We start from the raw sequence: 20342 nt of genomic DNA, 5'->3' as shown, positions 1-20342 counted from the left end.
TGGTCAGGAGTGTGGTTTTTCACACCCCCAACCAACAAAGGTTTTACCAACAAAAGTGCTAGTGTGGGCTTAACTTGTTATAATATGGGCATGGGCTTAATTAACAAAGTCAATTCTGCAGAAGAAACGAAAAGCAGAGACTACATCCCTCATTTCCTCCCACCACTAACCAATATTTACCTCCCAATCCATTGCAAGAATCTGCAGTACAGTATGTAGTTGTGGGGAAAAACCAACGACAGTTTCTCCTCATCCCACGTCTGCTAGTTATAAGCCTGTCTAACTTTTCAGAGGAGAGAGGAAGTTTTGCCACAGAAGATAGGCAATACAGACATGGTTTTACATGTTTCATTCTTCAGGCACAGGTGGCCATGGGATGAGCAGACTGTACTGAATTGTGGGTTTCTGTGAGCTTTTAGAGAACAGAAGTTTAAGCTTCATGGCAGAATAATAGTCCAGCCTTCTGCAAAACTTGTCTTGACTGTATTATATATGTTCAAGTAGAAATGGATCACATCTCACTTTTAGGAACTTGGCTTCTCTTTAAGCAAAGGTGCTAACAGAAGTGCCCCTTACAGAGATACTATCCTACAATTCTGACCAAATAGTCACAGAAGTTCACAGCCCCCCTCATAGGTACCTGAATGACATGGCTAGATTTTCAAAAACATTTAGCAACTGAAAGCTGCTGCATTCGGAAGTGATAGACCCCATCCTCTCAAATCCAGCTAAAGTCAACTATAAGGGAAATCTTTCACAATAAAAGCCTGTATTCTAGACAGGTTGGACTGCTGTCTCCATATCAGACTCCACATCACCAGAATACACTACTGCTGCTGGTTATTTTACAAATTGAAGAAGGCCAATGGACATCTAAGAAACAAGTAGTAAAAAGGAACAGAAAAGTCTACAGCTGAACAACTGCACAGGAACAAAGTTGTTTCTTTAAAGAAAAAACACAATCAATTACCCTTTAGACTTCACCTATAACCAAAATAGCAAGAAGAGCTTTTTTTGAATTTGGTAAAAAACTCAATAATTCAAGACCTGCAATGCATGTGAATATGAGATGGCCCTTAATAAGGAACATCAAACTATACTTTTTGTAACCCCTATTTTAGGAACAGCACCCACACATGATTTGTTAATGGGATACATGTTTACTGCAGGACCTTCACAAACTTTTTACATATTTATTTCCTCACACTTTACATGTGTGTTTGTACCACTGTCTTCCTGACTTTCACTCCTGAACCTATTTTAATTATGCCAATTTTACTTCATGTTTTAGTTTTCTTTCTTAACATGTGTTGCTCTTCACAGCAGGAATGCTGCAAGACTCCTTTTCCTATTCAAAAATCAAGACTTTTATTAGCAGCACAATCAAGATACAGTATCAAATCCCACAATGCACTGCACATATTAAAGAGGAGGTCATCCCACGTTTGTTTTTGATTTGCAGGTTTTTAAAATGCATTGCTATTTGATAAGATACCAACTTTAACAAGATTCAAGTCCTTCATCTAGCTTCTAGAAAATGGCATGACAAGTCTCCATGACCCACTATTTTGCTAATGGGTTAAGTAGAATTAAACATAACTCCTGAATATATCTGCTTTTAGTTAGGTTTGGTCAGAGTCTATAAACAAAGAAAAATGCTCCATATTCCATTGTAAGACAGATTCAAATAAAGGATCATACACATTTAAGTTTGGAAGAGTTTTGTTCTTTTCAAAACATATAAACAAATCGCAATGCACACTATGAATATGTAACTTTACAAAAGTTGTTCCTGGAGTAAATAATTCAACATAAAATTAGTGCTTAGGTTAGCTTTGTGTAAGAAGATTCATGCATTCAAGGAGAAGGCTCAAGCTGTGATCAACAGACATCCTTTGCAAAATGAAAACCTCAGCTGCAAAACTGCATGGTGGACCTCTGTTTAAAACATTAATTACAATTTTGGCATGAGTTCAGCCTTTTACAGAACAGATTGTACAGGCTTTTGTATACATAGCTTGGTTTTCACATCATTTATGGTCTTGGGATGCAAGGCCTACATTCACATCTTGCCCCACTGCCTCCAAAGCTGGTATGTCTATCAGACTTGCTGGGTATGTTATACCTCAAGGTTTTAGTTTGCCAATACCTGTAATGGCATTCCTTAATACAATCTTTTCAACAAAGCTACAAATGGTCTCCAGCACAGAAATTTTCGTCTGTTGGATCAAAATGACGATAAAAGTGAAAAATCAATTCACAAAACAACTCTGTCCACAGCTATATGGTTGTTTAGGAAGTAGGGTAAAATGTTTACACTCACAGGACGTGTCACTGAAATGCTAAACAATTACATGTGCGCTTGACAGCAGAAGTCAAGTTCTCTCTGGTAACTACTGTAAGGGCCTGAAGCTTACACTGACTTCCAACTGAAATGAAGTAATGTTTTAGCAAGGACATGAAATTACAGCACTGTCAGAAGTATTTTAAAATATTGCTGTAAAATAGTCTCAACTGTGAAGACTTGCCTTTTGTCACTCTCTTTGACCAGTTCACTTACACATCAGAGGTTTCATATCAAAGGCTGCATTAGTGTGGGAACGTGACTGGCATGAGATGTCCAGTAGCCCACGAAAACCAGAAGGTCAACATTTGCCTTAGTTATCAAGGCACACCATTTAAATGATAAAATATGAAAATATTATTGCATAAGTGAAAACTGAAGATTTTGTTTATAGTAAGGGCTTCCCCCCCACCCCCCCGAAAAGGGCTATTACAAGCTGTCAAGAGCAATTTTCTACAGCATTACCAGGCATACAAAAAACACAGATTTGTTTGAGGAAACAGCTGTCTGCTTCTAAATCAGACAATACCACCTTACAGTGAAGTCCACTGATTTCTCTGCATGGATATCAGTCTGGCTTTTACAAATATCCTGAAAGCCTTCCAAAAGGAAGACACATTAAAACATGGTTTCAGCTTACTGGATTGATCTTTTCCTATTTATAGTTAATAGCAAGATTTTGGACATCAACATTTGGGCAGTAAGGGACAAGTTTTAAGGTAAGGTTACTCATGCAGTGCTACCTTCTAGTGGCCAAGTTAATTCCCACAAAAAAAATCACCTTCACGCGAATATGCAAGGCATTAAAACAAGTATTTGTTAGGGGGTTAAAATTTTTCAACAATAAGTTTTAATGGCTTATATTAGACAAGTGCCAATATATTAACATGTTTACAAGATAGTTCTGTAGTTCAACATACTAGAAGCTGATGGTCATACTTTAGTGGTACAGAAGAGCAAGATTTGGGTTCTAGAAATTCTTCATAAAGATATGCAACATGGTAAAGACAAGACATTTGCACATCACAAAAACTAAGTAGATAAATTTATTATATATACTATACAATGGGTGTGTCTGTAAGGAGCAATTGACATTTCATAACCTTAACATCTTGAGTGGGTGTAATGAGTATGTCCAACAAAACAGCACTCCTGTGGCCTTTGCACAAACGTGGTCCTACAGTAGCATGAACAAGGAGGGAAGCCTTTAGTGTTTCAGGTTTGGGGACATCTCTTTGAAGCTGTTAATCAATCCACTTGCAACAATTCTGAATAAAATGTTAGTACTACTTGCTACTGTATTATAAACTTACATGAGTACTACCAGCTAATGACCACCTATCCTTAAAGACAAGATAGGAAAAGGGACTACCAGGCTACAGTGCAGATATATCTTCTCTGAAAAAGGTTATTTATCAAATGGTAAAACTCATATTATACATTATGTACACAAGTTTGGATAGCTTAGTTATCCTGCTAGAGTAAAATGAAGGTAGGCGTAGATTAGCAGTCAAGTTTGATCTACTTTGAAGCAATTACTGGGCTTCATCACTAAGTCTCACCTGATGTATATAATCAAACTAGTTGTACCTGCTGCTGAGGTTTATCACAAGAGGTTAAGGCTCACAGTCAGTCATTCCCTGGTTTGCAAAACAGTATTTCAAATGGTTTTCTCATGGATCATTTATAATGGCATTTGCTACAAAGCTTAAGAACTGCAAGCCACTGACTGGACAACAAACTTTTGGTGTCTAATCAGTGCTACAAAATAGTGAATTATAACTGACTGAATGGAATGCCAAAATTTAAGCCATTCTTACCTCCTTGTATTGTCAAGACAACTCACCCAGTCAACTACAGTGTAGCATCAGCAACAATGCACAATAAGCCACTTTTTAATATTAGAATCTTATTTCAGACGAAATCTTAAATCCTACCAGTAGGCCTAATTTTTCATTTGCTTTCAGTCATACATACAAAAATAAGGAAGGATTTTCACATTAGGACACACATGTATAAAAAGCAGTTTACTTCAATATATATATTTCCCTGCTATTACGGTAAACACTTATGATTTGATGAGACTGTTCTCTTTTCCCAGATTAACTTTTTATTTAGGAGACATGGGGTGTCAATTTTACTGTTTATTCAATCTGTTCCCATGAAAAATATTCACCAATTATTTTAATGGAAAAATGAGGAAGGGAATGTAGTTAGCATATCCTTAATGAATTACTAGCAAAAAGACCTAAAAAAAGACAAAAGGATAAACAGATCTAAGGTTTGTGATTTGGAAATTCTCTGGGATGAACGTCCTGCTTTGACTGCAATGGATGAGATTCAAATAAACTGACAAAATTAAATCTGCACAAATACCCTTAAATCTCCACCTCTCTCCATACATAATTAGCATCTCTACTGCTACACCTCTTATGAGAAGATATCAGGATTTTCAAATTGGGTGAAGTTGATGGGAGCTGCAGGTGTGCAAGGCCTATAGGAACTATCAGGCTCTTCTGCCATAACGTACGCGTTAAGTTTAACAAAGTTTCTTGATGTTTATTTTTGACTTTTTAATTAAACCTTTTGGATGAGGCACTGAAAAGAAGACAGACTAGTCTACTTTTTCTTCAGTGGTCATTTCCCCAAATTTTTTTTGTGGGTTTATTTTTGGATGATTATAATAATGCAGATTTTTTTAAATGCACACTGTGATTAGAATATTCTTTCATTAGTGCTTCTGATGCAGCTGAGTTTACATAAAGGGATTGTGTTTTCGTTTTCCTTTAAGGAGTAAAAGAAAGAAGCAAGTTAACCAAGACACTTTTCTTGGAGTGGCTGATGTTATTTTAATTTAATTTTTTTTTTTTTTTGGGGGGGGGGGGGTAACAATTCTGTACCTCTCCTTTCAAGAGTGGAACTTACAGCCTTGTTAAGTATTAAGTAAACATTATAGAGAAAGCACTAACCTGATCCAGCTAAAAGGGGAAATTGATTCATATTTTGCTCATCCTCAGCTTTCCAATATCATGTAATTTATATTTTGGTAGCTTCCAGGTATTTACCTGCTTTATCTAGCAAGTTAGGTCCTCACGCAACCTGCATCATATACACAAAAAAGTGACAAAATATAGAATCATCAACAGACACGTGTTAATCAATAAATCACAGTGTATAATACAAGTTCTATTCTTGGTGTTGATCAAGCCAACTAGAATCTCTTGCACAACACAAAGAACTAAGGTGTCCCATCAATAAATCTACATATTATATCACCTTATGATAACTTCAAGACAAAATTATCGTGAAACAAGATTTCATATCATTTCAATTAAAATGCTAACTATTCCAGATGTATTCATGCCTGTCTAATTTCTTAGAAATTTCGAAGGTTGTCATTAGGGGAACCTCTCAAGGACAGTAAAGGTTTTCATACATGTATTTTTCTATATTCCAAGCATCCACAGAGCATTTCAACTTTAAAAGTTATAGATTTAGAAGATACTTAACAGGCACCTGCCTTTGAATGCCCATAGGTATTTAATTCAGATTACTCTGTATCAACATTGGAGGTTGTTACACACACACACCCCACACAAAAAAAAGCAGCTGCAAAAGCATAATGTAAAGACCAACTCAATCAAGTGTTTCACAAATCTCGGATATACAAGTTTGTTACTTTCAGCAGCAAGACTCTGAGTTTGCGATTTCAGGCTGCGATTTCTAAAGGTACAGAATCACTTGTGCTTCTGGTTGGCACATTCTGTTTTTAAAATTTTAAATTAATGGACAATTGCAAGAGGTTGTGCAAAACTATTATATTTACAAAAATGGCACAAGAGTGAATTCAACAGTCTATGCACATGCACACTTCATTCACGTCTTCAACAAAAGCATGTTCTACATTACAGAACTGAAAAGAATACCAGCTTCAACAGGCAGTTGTACATAAGCACTAGGTTCACAAGAGTTACATGAGAATGGGCAAATATTGCCCAAGTAAAAGTCTATTGTTAAAGCTGAAACAGGTTTAAGGCCATTCAAGTTCAAGGGCAGATTCACAAATTCATTCTGATCCCCATTTTTGTTTTTGTACATGCTTTTTACTTTCTAGCAACTTGTGGTCTAAACCTCTACTTTAGAGAGCAAAACAAATCAAAACACAGAAGAAAAAGCAACACAACAGGTAGTTATATTAAACACAAACATACTATGCTGCAATTAAGGTAAAATAAGGAAAGCAAAAACATTAAAAATTGTAAAACTTGCTATGCCACTTGCTGAAACCAGTCCTACACTAGGAAATAGGCAATATGTACATTTTCAAGTAGATTACTTTACATTGCTCTAACCAAGCCTGTCCTTTTTATTCAGTGCATTGTTCTCAACTAGTCCAAGTACTACACGTTTTACTCTCAACAGCACTCTTACAATAGCAGCACATGCTACCACTACCTGCAAAGCCGTCAGTCTCAATGACTTAGTGTAAGGAAAAAACAAAAAACAAAAACAAACAAAAAGTGAGGAATAACTATTCAGGAGAAAACAGGAATGAGAAGATTCATGCAGTTCAGCTGTTTTAGTCAGCCAGCCAGCTTGCTAGCAACAAGAGATGGTTTCCGCTGAGGAAGGTCCTGTGGAGTGGGAATGTGATCACCAGTCACTTCTGTCTTGTCAGGAGCTGCAGTAGGCAATTGCTTGTTCTTCATCTTTGCTTTAGCCATGTTGTAATCCCCAGAATCGAAGTATTTTTGCTAGAAGACAAAAATATTTAAGAACTGTAAAGATTATCCAATATACATGAAATTACACTTGTTCAATAACAATGTAAAAATAAATCAAATAGCCAACGCATGACAGGGAAGTTTAAAGCAATGCTCTTAGAAAGGAGGAGAGTGAAGAGTTAAGGAAAAAAAACACTCTTCTACCCTATTTTGGGCATAATAGCTTCATTAAACACACCAAAGCTGGGAAAAAAAGGTGGGTTGAGAACATTAATACTGCAGACATAAGCATGTCAGGCAAAGAAGTGTTGATGTTAAGACTGCACATGTAACCATAAATCTGCTCTTTTGCATACAAGCACTTTGCTACAGGCCATAGTTTTCCAAAGAACAGGAGGTTTCAGTCATTCACTATCAGGGACTTCCTGTGCACCAAGTGAACTCCGTAACTCAGAATCATACAAAACAACCACCAAAGTATTTTAGGAAACCCAAAGAATAGGAGAGCCTGCCCCAGGAATCCCAGAGCTGTATCTCCCTAGTAAATAAATCACCAAGCATATTTAACTAATTTAACTGCATAACATAAAATCTAATTTAGAGGCATTCACAGAAAATCCGCTTCTTGAGTTGCATGTGTTATGATTCAGGTTAAGATTTTGTCAACTTTCAGTAAGTGTCCTGGACAGGTCACAGCAAAAAGAGGTGTGAGCTGGTGACTTCTCTTTGACTTTATTAAAAATAATTGGAGGCCAGCTCTAGGTAGGAGGAAGACATGGCAACTGGAATACCATGAGGACACTGGCAAGCTAAGCCCCCCCAACACCATGAGGAGAGATGAGGGACAACACACAGCTCCACCTCCAGCAGCCACAAGGGAGTCATACATCCCTGGATCCAGGGCTGAATGCAGGTGCAGAGCAAGGACATAGTCCTAGCTGCAGCCATGGGGGTAGAGGGAGGGCAGATACACTACCCAAGGAAATTGTGGGGCAGGGTGCAAGACCCCAGCTCCAACCCCCGCTGCAGGGCAGGGGAACATATAGTTAGGGTTCCAGCACACCCTCGCCGCAGGGAAGGAGCCCATGCTTCCACCTCTAGCCCCAGCTTCAGCTACTGACAGCTAAAGCTGAAGACGACATAATTAATGCTACAATTAGACACTGGAGTCAGATTCCATGATCCCAGTGACTAATCACAGCCTTTATTATAGTCTTAGCAAAAATAAAATAAAATTACTGAGCATACTCATTTTTTTTGTTTTTTTTTTGTTTTTTGTTTTTTTAAAAAACAGGTCTACTTGGGTAAACTACAGCTATCTTTTACCAGAACCTACACTTTTCAGACATACAACATTCTTTTCTGTAACTGCAACACTTAAACAACTTAATTGTGACTGGCTGGTTGGAAGAAACTGCCTACTGGCAATAAAGGTGCCATCATACTTATGACTGTGCAAAAAGGATAAATAAAAAAATAAGATGAACCTAAATTAAGTTCAATTTTTTTATTCATATAAAGGTTGCGAAACAATCAGTTAATGTACCCTCTGGAAGAGCTCTCTGTACCACCAGGGATGAGAAATACTGCACTAGGGCACCTAAATCCCTTTGTAAATCTAGCCCAAAGCGTCTTTGTGACTGTCCCATACTACCAGTTTCCACTCTTACACCTCTCTAACAGAAAGTGTCAGTGTAGAGTTTGCTATGTTTAAGGAAGGGACAGCGCTTTTTGGTTTCTGACCAAAGGAAAGTTGCATCAGAGAGCCACTGAACTCGACATAGAAGAAAAACTGTTCTCTGATGACTTATACTCCAGAAATATTGAACAGGGACTAGATTTGTGCTCTACTCTGGTGTAGTACGTTGTTACAACTCAGTTCACTTAGCAGCACTACTGCATGTTTTGCAAGCATACTGAGAACTAGCTTCAGGGCTGGAATGAGTCCTACCAACATTAAAATCATCTTATTTGGTTTGGCTTATTTGGTTAGGATTCATATATCTTAGCTGATATAGTAACTCACGAACCCCACTTGCAACTGCTTCATCATGTGGCACAATGGCTCAATTAACAGAAGTCACAATGTATAATGCAATATTCCCTATCATCCAAAATCTAATTACTGACAAATTTTGTATTATTTCCAAAGACAATTCAAGAATCCTCCCACTCTTGCATAGTACAACAGCCAACAAGCAAAGAGAAGTAATTATACACTAACACTCACCACACACAAACACCCTTTAATACAGAGAATGTGAAAAAGAAAACAGTAAAACAAAACAGTAAATATGAAGTTAGTTGAAATTACACGTGTGAATTTTAATTGTTAGCAGCCCTGTAAAAGTGAGACAGGTAGGTGGTTCAAGTCTGTTCTCCCCAAATACTACCTAGCCATATATAAGGTTGGTGTTTACCTTACTTATAGAACAGACAATTGCAAACGTGTTGCAAGTATAGGAAAGAATGTTGTATGTCTGAAAAATCTTTAATAGTGTCAACATTCTTCTCAGTCAGGTTACATTTTGAAGACTCTGAAAAGACGACGCTAGAGATTTACTATTTAGATATTTAAACAAAATTTTTTTAATTTTTAGGGGCTGGAGCAAGCTAATCGAGTTTTACTGCAACACACCCGTCTCAGCTACTGGCATTTAGTAAACAAAACTTTTCATCTTTTTCTGCTCAAAAACAAATAAATTCAGGAACCTGCATGTATTGTAAAGGATATTCTCTCCTTTATCCCCAGATTTGCCAGGCTGAGGCTGAGATGACTATTTTTAGGTTATACAAGGCGGCCAAAAGTCACATTTAAAATTAAGCTTAAAATAACGGAGAAAGCATTCCTCTATAATTCACATCACTCCTGGAATGGATTATCCTATTTATAGATTTATACATTCAAACAGTTGAAATAGTTAAATATTGTAGATGATGACTACTCACCAGGTTAAGTGTTTAATGCAGTTAGCACACGTGGAAAACCCTTGCAGTGCAGCCATTTTGATACTATTACAGATATCAATTCTGTAAATTAAATAAACTAAGCCAGCAAAAGCACTGCAACATAATTTGTACTGCAACATTATATTTAACCATAGACAACAGTTCAACAGACACATATTTTATTAAAAGACAAATGTTTTCTCTGAGCACAAATGAATGAAGATGTCAATTGTACTCTAATGATCCTACACACACACCCCTCTCTGATTCTGGTGAGGATAATTCAGGAATACATCACTGCACACTTACCTAAGACCTATGGATTGCACAGCTGAACTATAATAATATGGTCAACCAGTGCCAATTTAGTCTCATTTACACTGGCTTCCTCTATAGATCCTGACCCCCTCTGGCTCATCTGTGATGCTCCAATAGCAACAAAGCACCAAAAAAGCTATTGTAACTGCTACTTGAGGAATCCACACCAAAGGGAACTCACGTGGCAAAGGACCTATGTAGCACCAGTTCCAGCTTAGGGTGTAGAAAAAGCGACATATCTGGGAAGCTGCTGCCTCTCCCAACAGTTTTGGAGGGCCATAACCATCAAGACAACTTTGCATAGGTGGAGGATTAAAGACAGCCTGAAGTCACCTTCAGATGCTCTTCCCAGTCCAGCTGTAGACTAGAGTAAAAACTAGGACACTATAGACACAGAGGTGCATGTACTGGCAGAGGTCACAGAAGCTTACACAATACCTGGTATACCGTGACTGCTCATTTAACCACAGAAGACACTTTACATTGTGGCTTTCATGAAAACATACTGAACAATTTACAGATGAGTAAATGAAAGCACACAGAGGTGACACTTGCCCCGTAAACAAAATAAAACAAAAATCATCGGCCAAGTTTGGAACAAAACAAAAGTGAAGATTCATTCCATGCTACTCTATCCATTACATCAGTGTTCTACAGACTGGAGTATATGTTTATTACTCTAATATTTGCAATATCCACAGTATGTTGGAACAAATCTCAATTAAACGTTATGGCCTTCATGTAGCTTTTCAGAATTTGGCTGACTCCCCCTCCTTCCCAGAGTGGTGATTAATTTTGACAATCCTAAAACAGAAAGATGGATAGTAGAAGTGTGCAAAGCAGCTGTAGCAGGGATCAAATTCTGGCTTTAAATGCTTACCACAATGGAATGAAGGCAGATTTTATGAAGTACTGTTAGGCACTGAGGGGCCCCTTGTTGAATTTAGTGTTCTCAAAAGTTTTGGATGAGTCATTGAAGCTGTACGCAGTTACAGTGCTAGATTATTAGTACTGGTTTTGTGGGCATGATCTTGAAACAAACATTTCCCATGACTTTTCCTGCTACAGTGTAAAAAGTTACTGACTTTAAAAAATACCACTTAGGAATTCTGAACACTTCATAGCCTTCACTCACAGGTAAGAGCACAGAGCACAACTCTGGCTCAACGAACACCACCTGCAGCAATGTATGCAGAATCTGCATCAATACAGCAAGGGGGAAAAAGCCCAGACAACAAATATTCTATATTTATTTTTCCACACTATGTAATTTGTATCAGTAAATTTACAAAACACAACTCACTCCTTTCTGAAGCCTCTTCCTCAAGAAATCTGAGCCCCCAGGTTTCTGGCCTAGATGAGGATATCTTGCTTTCAATTTTGCTTCTTCAGCTTTTTCTGGACTGATCACTTTATCGTCCATTTCCTGAAACATATGCAATTAAAAACATTATTTCCTATACACACCTATGCCACAACTCCCCTGCTCAGCAATTCATGGCACACTGATCTGGGTTAGTTATCTGATACCACAAACTATGAGTGAGGATTTGAGTAGACACTATTCAGCATTTTTCCAAGGGCTTTGATCACAGCAACTGGTGTCTCCTCCTCAATCTTAAAATTAAACACATAAGGCAAAAAGATTCCTATTATATCTTGCAGGATGCCAATTTTACAAAAACAGTCTATTTCATACTAACATATTAGACAATATATCCTATGTCATAGAGCAAGCTTAATTTCTCAATCTGAAGTTGGAGGTAGAAAAGCTTTTGAAGGTTATACAAGTGCTAGTGGAACCTTTTCCAAGTACCCTGTTGCAGCATACATAAAGTAGATCATGAAAAGATGCAAGTTTGTGAGGAGACATGACCATACTGTATCCATGGAGCAGAGGTAGCCAACCTGAGCCGAAGTATTCAGAATTCCGATTTCCAAACAGCCAGAATAAGCCAGCAACCTATCAATCAGCTCTCCTCCCACCTCACCCCCAACGATCACGACATCTCCTACCTGTCACGATCAGCTGTTTTTCAGCACGTAGGTGGCTTTAAGAGGGTAAGGGAGGAACACGGGCACAGCAGGCTTAGGGAAGGGAGCAGAGCTTGGGGGCTGAGCATCAGCTCCTCTGCCACTGCACCCCTTCACTGCTTCCTCCCCTATTCTCCTGGAGCTTCCTGTAGACATGGCCTAGGACTCCCAGGAAAACACAGATTTGGTGACTTTAATGTACTGGCAAACTAAAACAAAAAAGCAGTCTTGTAGCACTTTAAAGACTAACAAAATGATTTATTAGGTGATGAGCTTTCATGGGACAGACCCACTTCTGCAGATCTGGAGACAGTGCTGTACTGGAAATAGTGACCAAGATCAGGATGCAAATTCCACAGCCCCTCGTGTCCAGCTCTTCCCAGTTAATTCAGGCACTGTCTATTGCAACTGCTATCATACTTAATGAAGAGGCAGTCAGGGCTCAAATGGTTCAGAGCTTCACAGGTTGAAACGAGAATCAAACTTAACCGAGCACTGCTAATTCATAGCACCAAGAAATACACTACAGCCTTATTCAACTGTGACAAGTTTTTGGGTGGCCCTTTTGATTTATACTGGTAGCTACTGCTTCTGGTCTACAAGGCTGACTAAAATGCTCTTCTCGTGAGAATGAAGACATGGCAAGACTTGGGCAAGAAGTAAAGGGATGAAAACCAGCTCATCTCTGAATGTTAGACAGTGTAGACTTGTGAGACACTCCCAACTTCAATGTACTGAAGAAGTAGATTACACAATACAAGAAAATTCAGTTTATATAAGATTGGTGCAAAAGACTGAACTTCCTCACATACTGACTGCTCTGAATTTGTAGGATCTTCTCATGAAGAACTTTGGAATCTTCAAAGAAAATTCACTGACCACAATGGCACACTATGCAGAAGCATGTGAACCAGTGCATTTCAACACTTCAATGAACAAGAAAGCAGTTAGTAGATAGATAAATATAGAAGACATATCAAGTCACCTAATCCACCGCTCTGCCAAAGCAAATGATACATACTCCAGAACATTTCTGGTTTGTTTTTGTTTAGTTTTAAACAAAATCTCATGAGGATGCATTGAACAAAAATTGTTTCTCATTTAGAGATTGTACCAGTCAAGATCTCTCTTCATATATAAAAATCAATTCCATTAAACACTCTGTGACGCTGACAGAACAGCTCAGGCCAAATCCATAGGCCAATTCACTTGGGTGTGAATATCAAAAGAAGTATTAGTATATATTCAAGGCCATTAACTTGCAAGTTAACAGAGATCAAAGTAGATCTTAACCGTAATAGACAGGCAAATCCAGTACATCACAATTTTTAATTTTATATCTATTACTTCCTGTTTATTACATTTACATTACAAATGCCTGACAATTAAGTAACTCTAGATCAAAGTATGTGTTAATGTGAAAGTATACTCCATAAAAACTACTGGAATATTACTTGTAGGCTGTGTCTAGATTAGCCCCAAACTTTGAAGGGAACATGGCAATTAGGGTGTGGGGAGATAACTAATGAAGTGCTGCATATGCACCACAGCACTTCATTAATAATCTCCCAACACCCTAATTGCCACGTCCCCTTTGAAGTTCGGGGCTAGTCTAGACACAGCCAGTTGTTTTAAAGTATACAAAGCAACTGGCCATCATGAGAGTGAAAAAACACTTGAGATTGTTGTCCAGAGAAGATACAAGTACGGATTCAAAGGAAGATCTTTTGCCTCTGGACTATTTGGAGTCTAATAAAGTAGAAGAACTGAACAAATAATGGAGATCTTCAGAGTTATTCTGGGAAGCCCTGAAGACTTTTGGGAAACTTGCAGAACAGCCCTGCTATAGTCTTGGATTTACAAACCCTGGCTATTACAGAATTGGCTGAGAACACTGTCTTTGGTATAACATGCAGAGTATAAAATTGATCTGGGAGCATGCAACTGGTCCTTTGGGACTGGGAAGAAACCTGATGTGGTATCATTTTTGGCTTACAGTTATCACCAAATTCAGGTTTGTCTTGGCAGCAAGATGAGCTGGAGAAGCTAAGGGGTACTGTCTTCGACTTCTTGGTAATACCAACAGTGACTCAGGAATTCTTGTTACTGCTTTGTAAAGACTAATTATAGCATACACCAGAGAGGCACAACATTTTGTAAGGGGGTGGGGGGTGTAATGCAATCAGCTCTCTCTACCCTTCCCCTCCGCAAACTTCCGCTGCACCTGCTTTCTCCTGCACTGCCTCTGCCACCACTATGCCGAGGGAAATCCCCCTTCTGCCGGCTGCCGGGCCAATCAGAGTACATAGAGGCCCTGAGACAAGCAGCGGGGGTAGCCAGTGACTTCCTGGCTTCACGAGGTACCCTCTTGGTGTCTTCTCCCAAGCACCCTTCCTCCTTAGGGGCACCCCCTGGAGCTTCACAGAACTCCCTTCCCAAGAACCCCACCCCCTTTTTCAGCTCCCCCCTCCACCCCTTCCCGTGGTCCTCCCACAGGTTGGTGGGGCCCCGGCTAATTCCAGGGATGACAATGGGGGAGGGTGCAACCTTAAAAGTCTGTTCACCCCTGGAATACACCAGAAAATTTGGGTGCTTGCCCTTTTTTTGGGTTTGCTTTTGTTTTTTTTTTTTGACAGTCTGCCCTAAGACTGAAACTAACAGTTGTGAACCACTGCAGACATCAAAGTGCCCCTATCGCCCTATACCCCATTCTGTCCAATACACTTGCCACTCGCCACATGTGGCAAACAGGGCACTGTCGTGTGGCAGTTCTGGCTATGGAGTCACATGGGGGAGCGGCCATCTGCCCTCTCCACACATGTACCCCACCACTTGGGGGCAGAAGTGCATGGTGGCTCCAGCCCTGGCAGCAGCTTCAGCCCCGGCGAGTCACCAGCATTGATTTAAAATGGCAGAGCTGGGAGTGCTTGGCTCTGGGGTAGGGGGAGGGCATTTATTTAGAGAGTGGGGGGAGGCAGGGGATGTGGCAATCTTAGAATTCTTATTGAACACCATTGGTTTATACACCATATATACAGATAGACAGACGTGTGACACCCAATTGAACACAACACCAGAACTCCATATAAAGTCATACGCATTTCCAGCAAGTCTTCCCTACAAGTTCTGATGATCTCGGAGAGTCCCGATTATTACAGCTACAGGATGTTGCAGTACGAGGGTCAAACTAAACATCATCTTTACTCTAAGTTGAGTGCGAAAAGAACATTTCAGGCAAATATGACTCCAATCTAAAACACACGCAAAGCCAATCATCATTCTTTGGCAAATGACACGTATTTTGTGACTGAGCACTCTGCTCGCTCTCAGGCACATTTCACATCAACCACAAGAAATGCTCATTAGTCTACAACTGAAGTTTCAATTTCGTTTTGGCCCTTTTTAATGTTTTTCATCCCTCTCAATCAGGCACAAAGGTTTCCAAAACTTTTCTCTTGCAAAAAAAAAAAAAACAAACCCCTAACCCTAGCCCAGTTCACATTCATTCTCAGACTTTATCCAAATAAAAGAGTTACTGTATTTGAAATTCAGATTTTCAAAGATAATACTACAAAATTAAAAAAAAAATTATAACTCAAGAAGTTGTAAAAGTTTCAGTTCTAAGTGTTTACCAAACCAATGGTTAGTTCTGTCCTTCCCTAGCTTTGTAGGTTTCTCTGAAAGTGTAACTTTGGTAAATGAGAAAGATGCATTAAAGTTCTAATACAAATAACATTGACAATCCAGTCTAGAACAGTGATATTTTCCCCATGAAAAATGTTGCTACTTCTTTCATGCAATATTTCTTATTTTCTGCTACCAAAAAACAGAGCAGCTTTTTGATTTGCCCTGTGGAAATACTGATGGTGACTCTGCAGACTGCTTTCCTGTCTTGCCACAGAGTTCCTGTGTTTGTTCTTAGCGCATTAAAAAAAAAACAACAAAAAAAACCAGCAAAAAACTAAACATCAAAAACATGACAATATGCAGATTTTAAACCCTCGCAAAGTTCTTATTAAAATATTGTAACATTTGGAGGAGGCGGGCAAGATGTTCTCAGCACCTAAATGAAACAACTTGAGGGTCACAAATTAAACTACTGATCAATAAAAATCTAGTTTGCAGTTTATTAAACATTCCAGAGTTGTATTACTAGAATTAAAAACAATGAATATACAGCCTTCTAACAGGATGCAAATCAAATTCATGTTCAATTTTAATAATGCAAAGTTTGTTCATTTTAATTTCTTTCATTTGGACCCTTGGGTCATATTGGGCCCATCGCAAATCAATTTCATAATGGAACTACTGCATCAGAACAATGATACAGCATTTTGTCAAAATAAAGTGGGGGGAGGGTTAACTTTAAACTTTGAAGACTTATGATAGTAACCAAACATCAATCTGAAGTTTTCACCCAGAGTCAATTGCTTGAACTAGGGCACAAACGGGGGGGGGGGGGGGGGGGGAGGAAACAAAAACCCCATAATCTATACAATTGCATAATTTGGTGTTAATACTCATATATACAGAACTACTGTGATAGTGATGCACAGTCTGAAGTGTGTGTTTGCCTATATTTTGGCTAAAATCATTACACTTCAAAAGCTTTTCCACAAATGTTTTCCAAACTTAAGACCATTAAGCTACTTAACACAGAAAATAAAACAATAAGCTATGTACTTGTTGTAGAAGTCTGAACAGTAAGATATTTCAATAAGTCAACATTCAGTAAGTCAACACCCTTTCTACCAGTACAGCCAAGTTCAGGTCAGATATAAGATGGGTGGAAAACTTCAAAGCTTTTCCATGTTTACACTCCACTGCCTACAATGACACAGCTGTGCCACTGTAAAGTCTACAATGTAACTGCTCTATGTCAATGAGACAGAGCTCTGCTGCTGATGTAACTAAACCTCCGTCAACAAATGGCAGTAGCAATGTTTAAGTGATAGAGTATTCCCTACCAACATAGGATTGTCCACCCCAGATGTCAGTATAACTGAAGTCCCACAGGGCTGTTTTTTTTTTAAACCCTAAACAATGTAAATTATAACAACAAAAACTCTATGGTAGACATATATTTGGTTTACAATCTAAGGCTATCATCCAAGTTTAGACTGGTGATAAAAAGTTAAGGACCCAGTGTGACAGAGGTGAGTCCATAATTTCAGTCCAATTAAGAAGCCTTTTCAAAAAGCAAATTTCCTTGTATTGTTTGCAACACAATCCATATAGCAATAATATAAACAAGCCTTAAAAAAAAAAACAACAAAACAACACACACACTTCTAGTGATCCAAACAAAAGGGTGGGTGAAAGGGGAGGGGGACTGCATAAAACTAGGAAAGTGAAAGGTAGATCCCAGTTTCAAAACTCCAAGATACTTGGCCAATTGTTTCTTTTAAAATGGCCATTCTGGATGATGACATGGCATAAGAACTGTACAGCAGTTTGGATCCGGATGCACTTCATTGTTTAGGGACTAAAGTAGGGGTTGGCAACCAAAATAGCAAGAAGAGCCATTTTTTCCAATTCGGTAAATAACTCAATAATTCAAGAGCTGCAATGCATATGAATAGGAGATGGTCCTTCATAAAGAACATCAAACCACACATTTTGTAATCCCTATTTTAAGAACAGTGCTCATATGCTGATTTGTAATGTGATAGGCTTACTGCAGGATGTTCTTTTTACATATTCTATTTCTTAACACTTAACATGCGTGTATGTGTATATTTTTACCACTGTCTTCCTGATTGTCACTCCCAAACCTCTCTCCCTGGAGGACACGAGGGGGAGTTATCCAACGTTTCAAGATCACATATTGTCTGCTATTTAGAGAGGAGTTATTCATTTTGGGGTTTTTAGATATAAACCATTTACTGAAAATAATCAGGAAGTTAAAAAAAACAAAAAAAACACTTTGCAATTATAGCATCGGGAGCCACAAAGACCTTAAAGAGCAGCATATGGCTCCTGGGCCACAGGCTGCAAACCCCTGACCTAACGGAAAAAGTGAGAGACAGAGAGAGATTCTCACACAGCTTGCTGCCTCTCGAGCCATTCAAAAGTTAGGATACTGGTAAAATGGTGGTTAGCTTCCTCCCACCGAGCATACACACAAAGAATCTAAAACTCCCCATACTCTCAATACAAAAAGAACTACAGGGACCAGCTGAGAGAGGGGGAAAGGCCCTGGAGTGCTATAGGAGGGAGAAAGTGTTTGTCCCCCGCAGCCACAAGCACATCAGTGGTTTTATAGTCAGAATAAAATTTCTGCTGAGAAACAAGGTGCAAAAGTCATTATCTTAGCAGCGTTTTCCACCTCTCAGCCACCTTCAGCAATAGAGCCCGGTCCCGCAACACTCACACCTCCCAGCTCCCCGAAGCCAGCAACAGCCCCGCGGGACACAGAGCTCAGCCCGGGGACGAACTGCCCGACGTTACAGTAGGCCGCAAAGCTTCGCTGAAGGAGCCAGGACAGGGCCGCCCGACACTCCGCCGCTTCCGGCGGAGAACCACCCAGAGCTGCGAGCCCGCGCCCAGCCGCTCCTCGGGCGCCCGCCCAGCCGGGCTCGGCGGCAGTAACACGCCCACAGAGACGATCGCCTCCGCGCAGAGACCCCAGCCTGCTGCGCCGCGGCGCCCCTGCAGTCGGGCGGCTCCTCTCAGCTCCAGGCCCGGGGCAAAGCTGGGCCTCCACGCGGCCAGAGCCGTCCCACGCCCCGGCAGAGGGGCGCTCCAGCCGCCTGAGACGGAGCACGCTGCCGGGCCAGGCGGCTCGCAGCCGAGCCTGCCCCGAACCGACACAGCTCCGGAGAGAGGGGCTGCCTCCCCCACGTGTCCTTAGAAGGCAAGACCCGGCCGCCCACCTTCTGTTCCTCGGCCGAGGCGGGCTCCGGGCTCTCGGCGGACATAGCACCCTCCGCAGCAGCTGCTAGAGAAGGAGACAGGAGAGGAGATGCGACGCCGCCTCCGTCCTTTGCCGCCGCACACACCGATCACCTCCCGCACAAGATGGCCGTCGCACCTACGACGGCGAGCCGGCGGGATCAGACTTCCCCCGCTCTCAGCCTCTCCAGCCAACCCGCTTCTCAGGCAGCGGCAAGAGAGCGCAACGGCAAAGAAGGACCTCCCAATTTCCGCCTTTACCTCAACTACCGCCTTTTAACGTCACATCCGCCCCTCTGACGAGGCACCGTGGGAGTTATAGTCTCTGAGGGGTAGAGCGATGCTAGGGTAGAGCTCCGTAAACAAAGCAAGCCCGTCCTATAGCCCGGTAAAGGCTAACAATATTATTTATGAGGTAATGAGCTTTCCTGGGAAAGATCCGCTCTTTCAGATCTGGAGCAGTACGCAGTGCGAGTTATAGCACATTCTTTACCTTGATCTGTTCTAGCTTTTAGGGTGGTTCCTACTCCCCCCTTGTCCTATTTCAAGAGGAACAAACAAGGGAGACTTTCATTATAACAGTGGATGTCTGCTTCAGTCATTTGAGAACCCTCCCCCCTTTTAAATGGGCTGCATTGTAGCTAGGGTGACCATTTTCTCCAAAGGATGCTGCCTGAACTGCTTGTCTAACCCTGCCCCATCTTTCCCAACACACGTGGGGCTGGCCTACGCCCTGCTCCCCTTCTCCCATGTGGGACTAACTCAAGTCACTAGCCTAAGCAAGCTCTGCCTCCCCTACAAGCAGGGTCCCCTCAGAGCTTTACCTGCTCCCCATGTGGGATCACTTCTTGCTTCTGCTCCGCGGTCCCTCACCCCCAAGGATTAGTATCAACACTTACCACAAATGTGAGGTGTGCTTTTGCATGGATGCAAGACCTGGAGTACTAAAATGTCTCCAAATCACAAGCTACAGACATTCATAAACAGATGCCTGAGGTACATCCTTTGCATCAAATGGCGAGACTTTATCACACGAGGAGCTTTGGAACAGAGCAGGACAAGAACCACTTAACCTTCAA

General features: G+C 40.4%; 1 protein-coding gene across 1 annotated transcript; it reads right to left on the bottom strand.

Moving 5' to 3' along the window:
- Positions 1 to 1710: 1710 nt before the first annotated feature.
- Positions 1711 to 19484, bottom strand: ARPP19 (cAMP regulated phosphoprotein 19). Its single transcript, XM_075006768.1, has 3 exons — positions 19245 to 19484; positions 11639 to 11761; positions 1711 to 7098 (listed from the first exon to the last, which is right to left on the bottom strand). The coding sequence occupies exons 1-3, from the start codon at positions 19287 to 19289 to the stop codon at positions 6928 to 6930; spliced, it is 339 nt and encodes a 112-aa protein (XP_074862869.1). The 5' UTR covers positions 19290 to 19484; the 3' UTR covers positions 1711 to 6927.
- Positions 19485 to 20342: the final 858 nt, after the last annotated feature.

The sequence above is a fragment of the Carettochelys insculpta genome, chromosome 12, assembly GCF_033958435.1.
Source record: "Carettochelys insculpta isolate YL-2023 chromosome 12, ASM3395843v1, whole genome shotgun sequence".
Taxonomy (NCBI): Eukaryota; Metazoa; Chordata; order Testudines; family Carettochelyidae; genus Carettochelys; species Carettochelys insculpta.
The sequence above is the reverse complement of the archived record's forward strand: the minus strand, read 5'-3'. Positions and strand labels throughout refer to the sequence as shown.

Bases quoted from the DNA above. Each gene is read 5' to 3' on its own strand.
- ARPP19 (XM_075006768.1), bottom strand. From the start codon at position 19,289: ATGTCCGCCGAGAGCCCGGAGCCCGCCTCGGCCGAGGAACAGAAG. The intron at 11,762-19,244 runs GTGGGCGGCCGG...CATATGTTTCAG, and splicing joins CCTCGGCCGAGGAACAGAAG to GAAATGGACGATAAAGTGAT. The intron at 7,099-11,638 runs GTGAGTTGTGTT...TTTGTCTTCTAG, and splicing joins GGAAGAGGCTTCAGAAAGGA to CAAAAATACTTCGATTCTGG.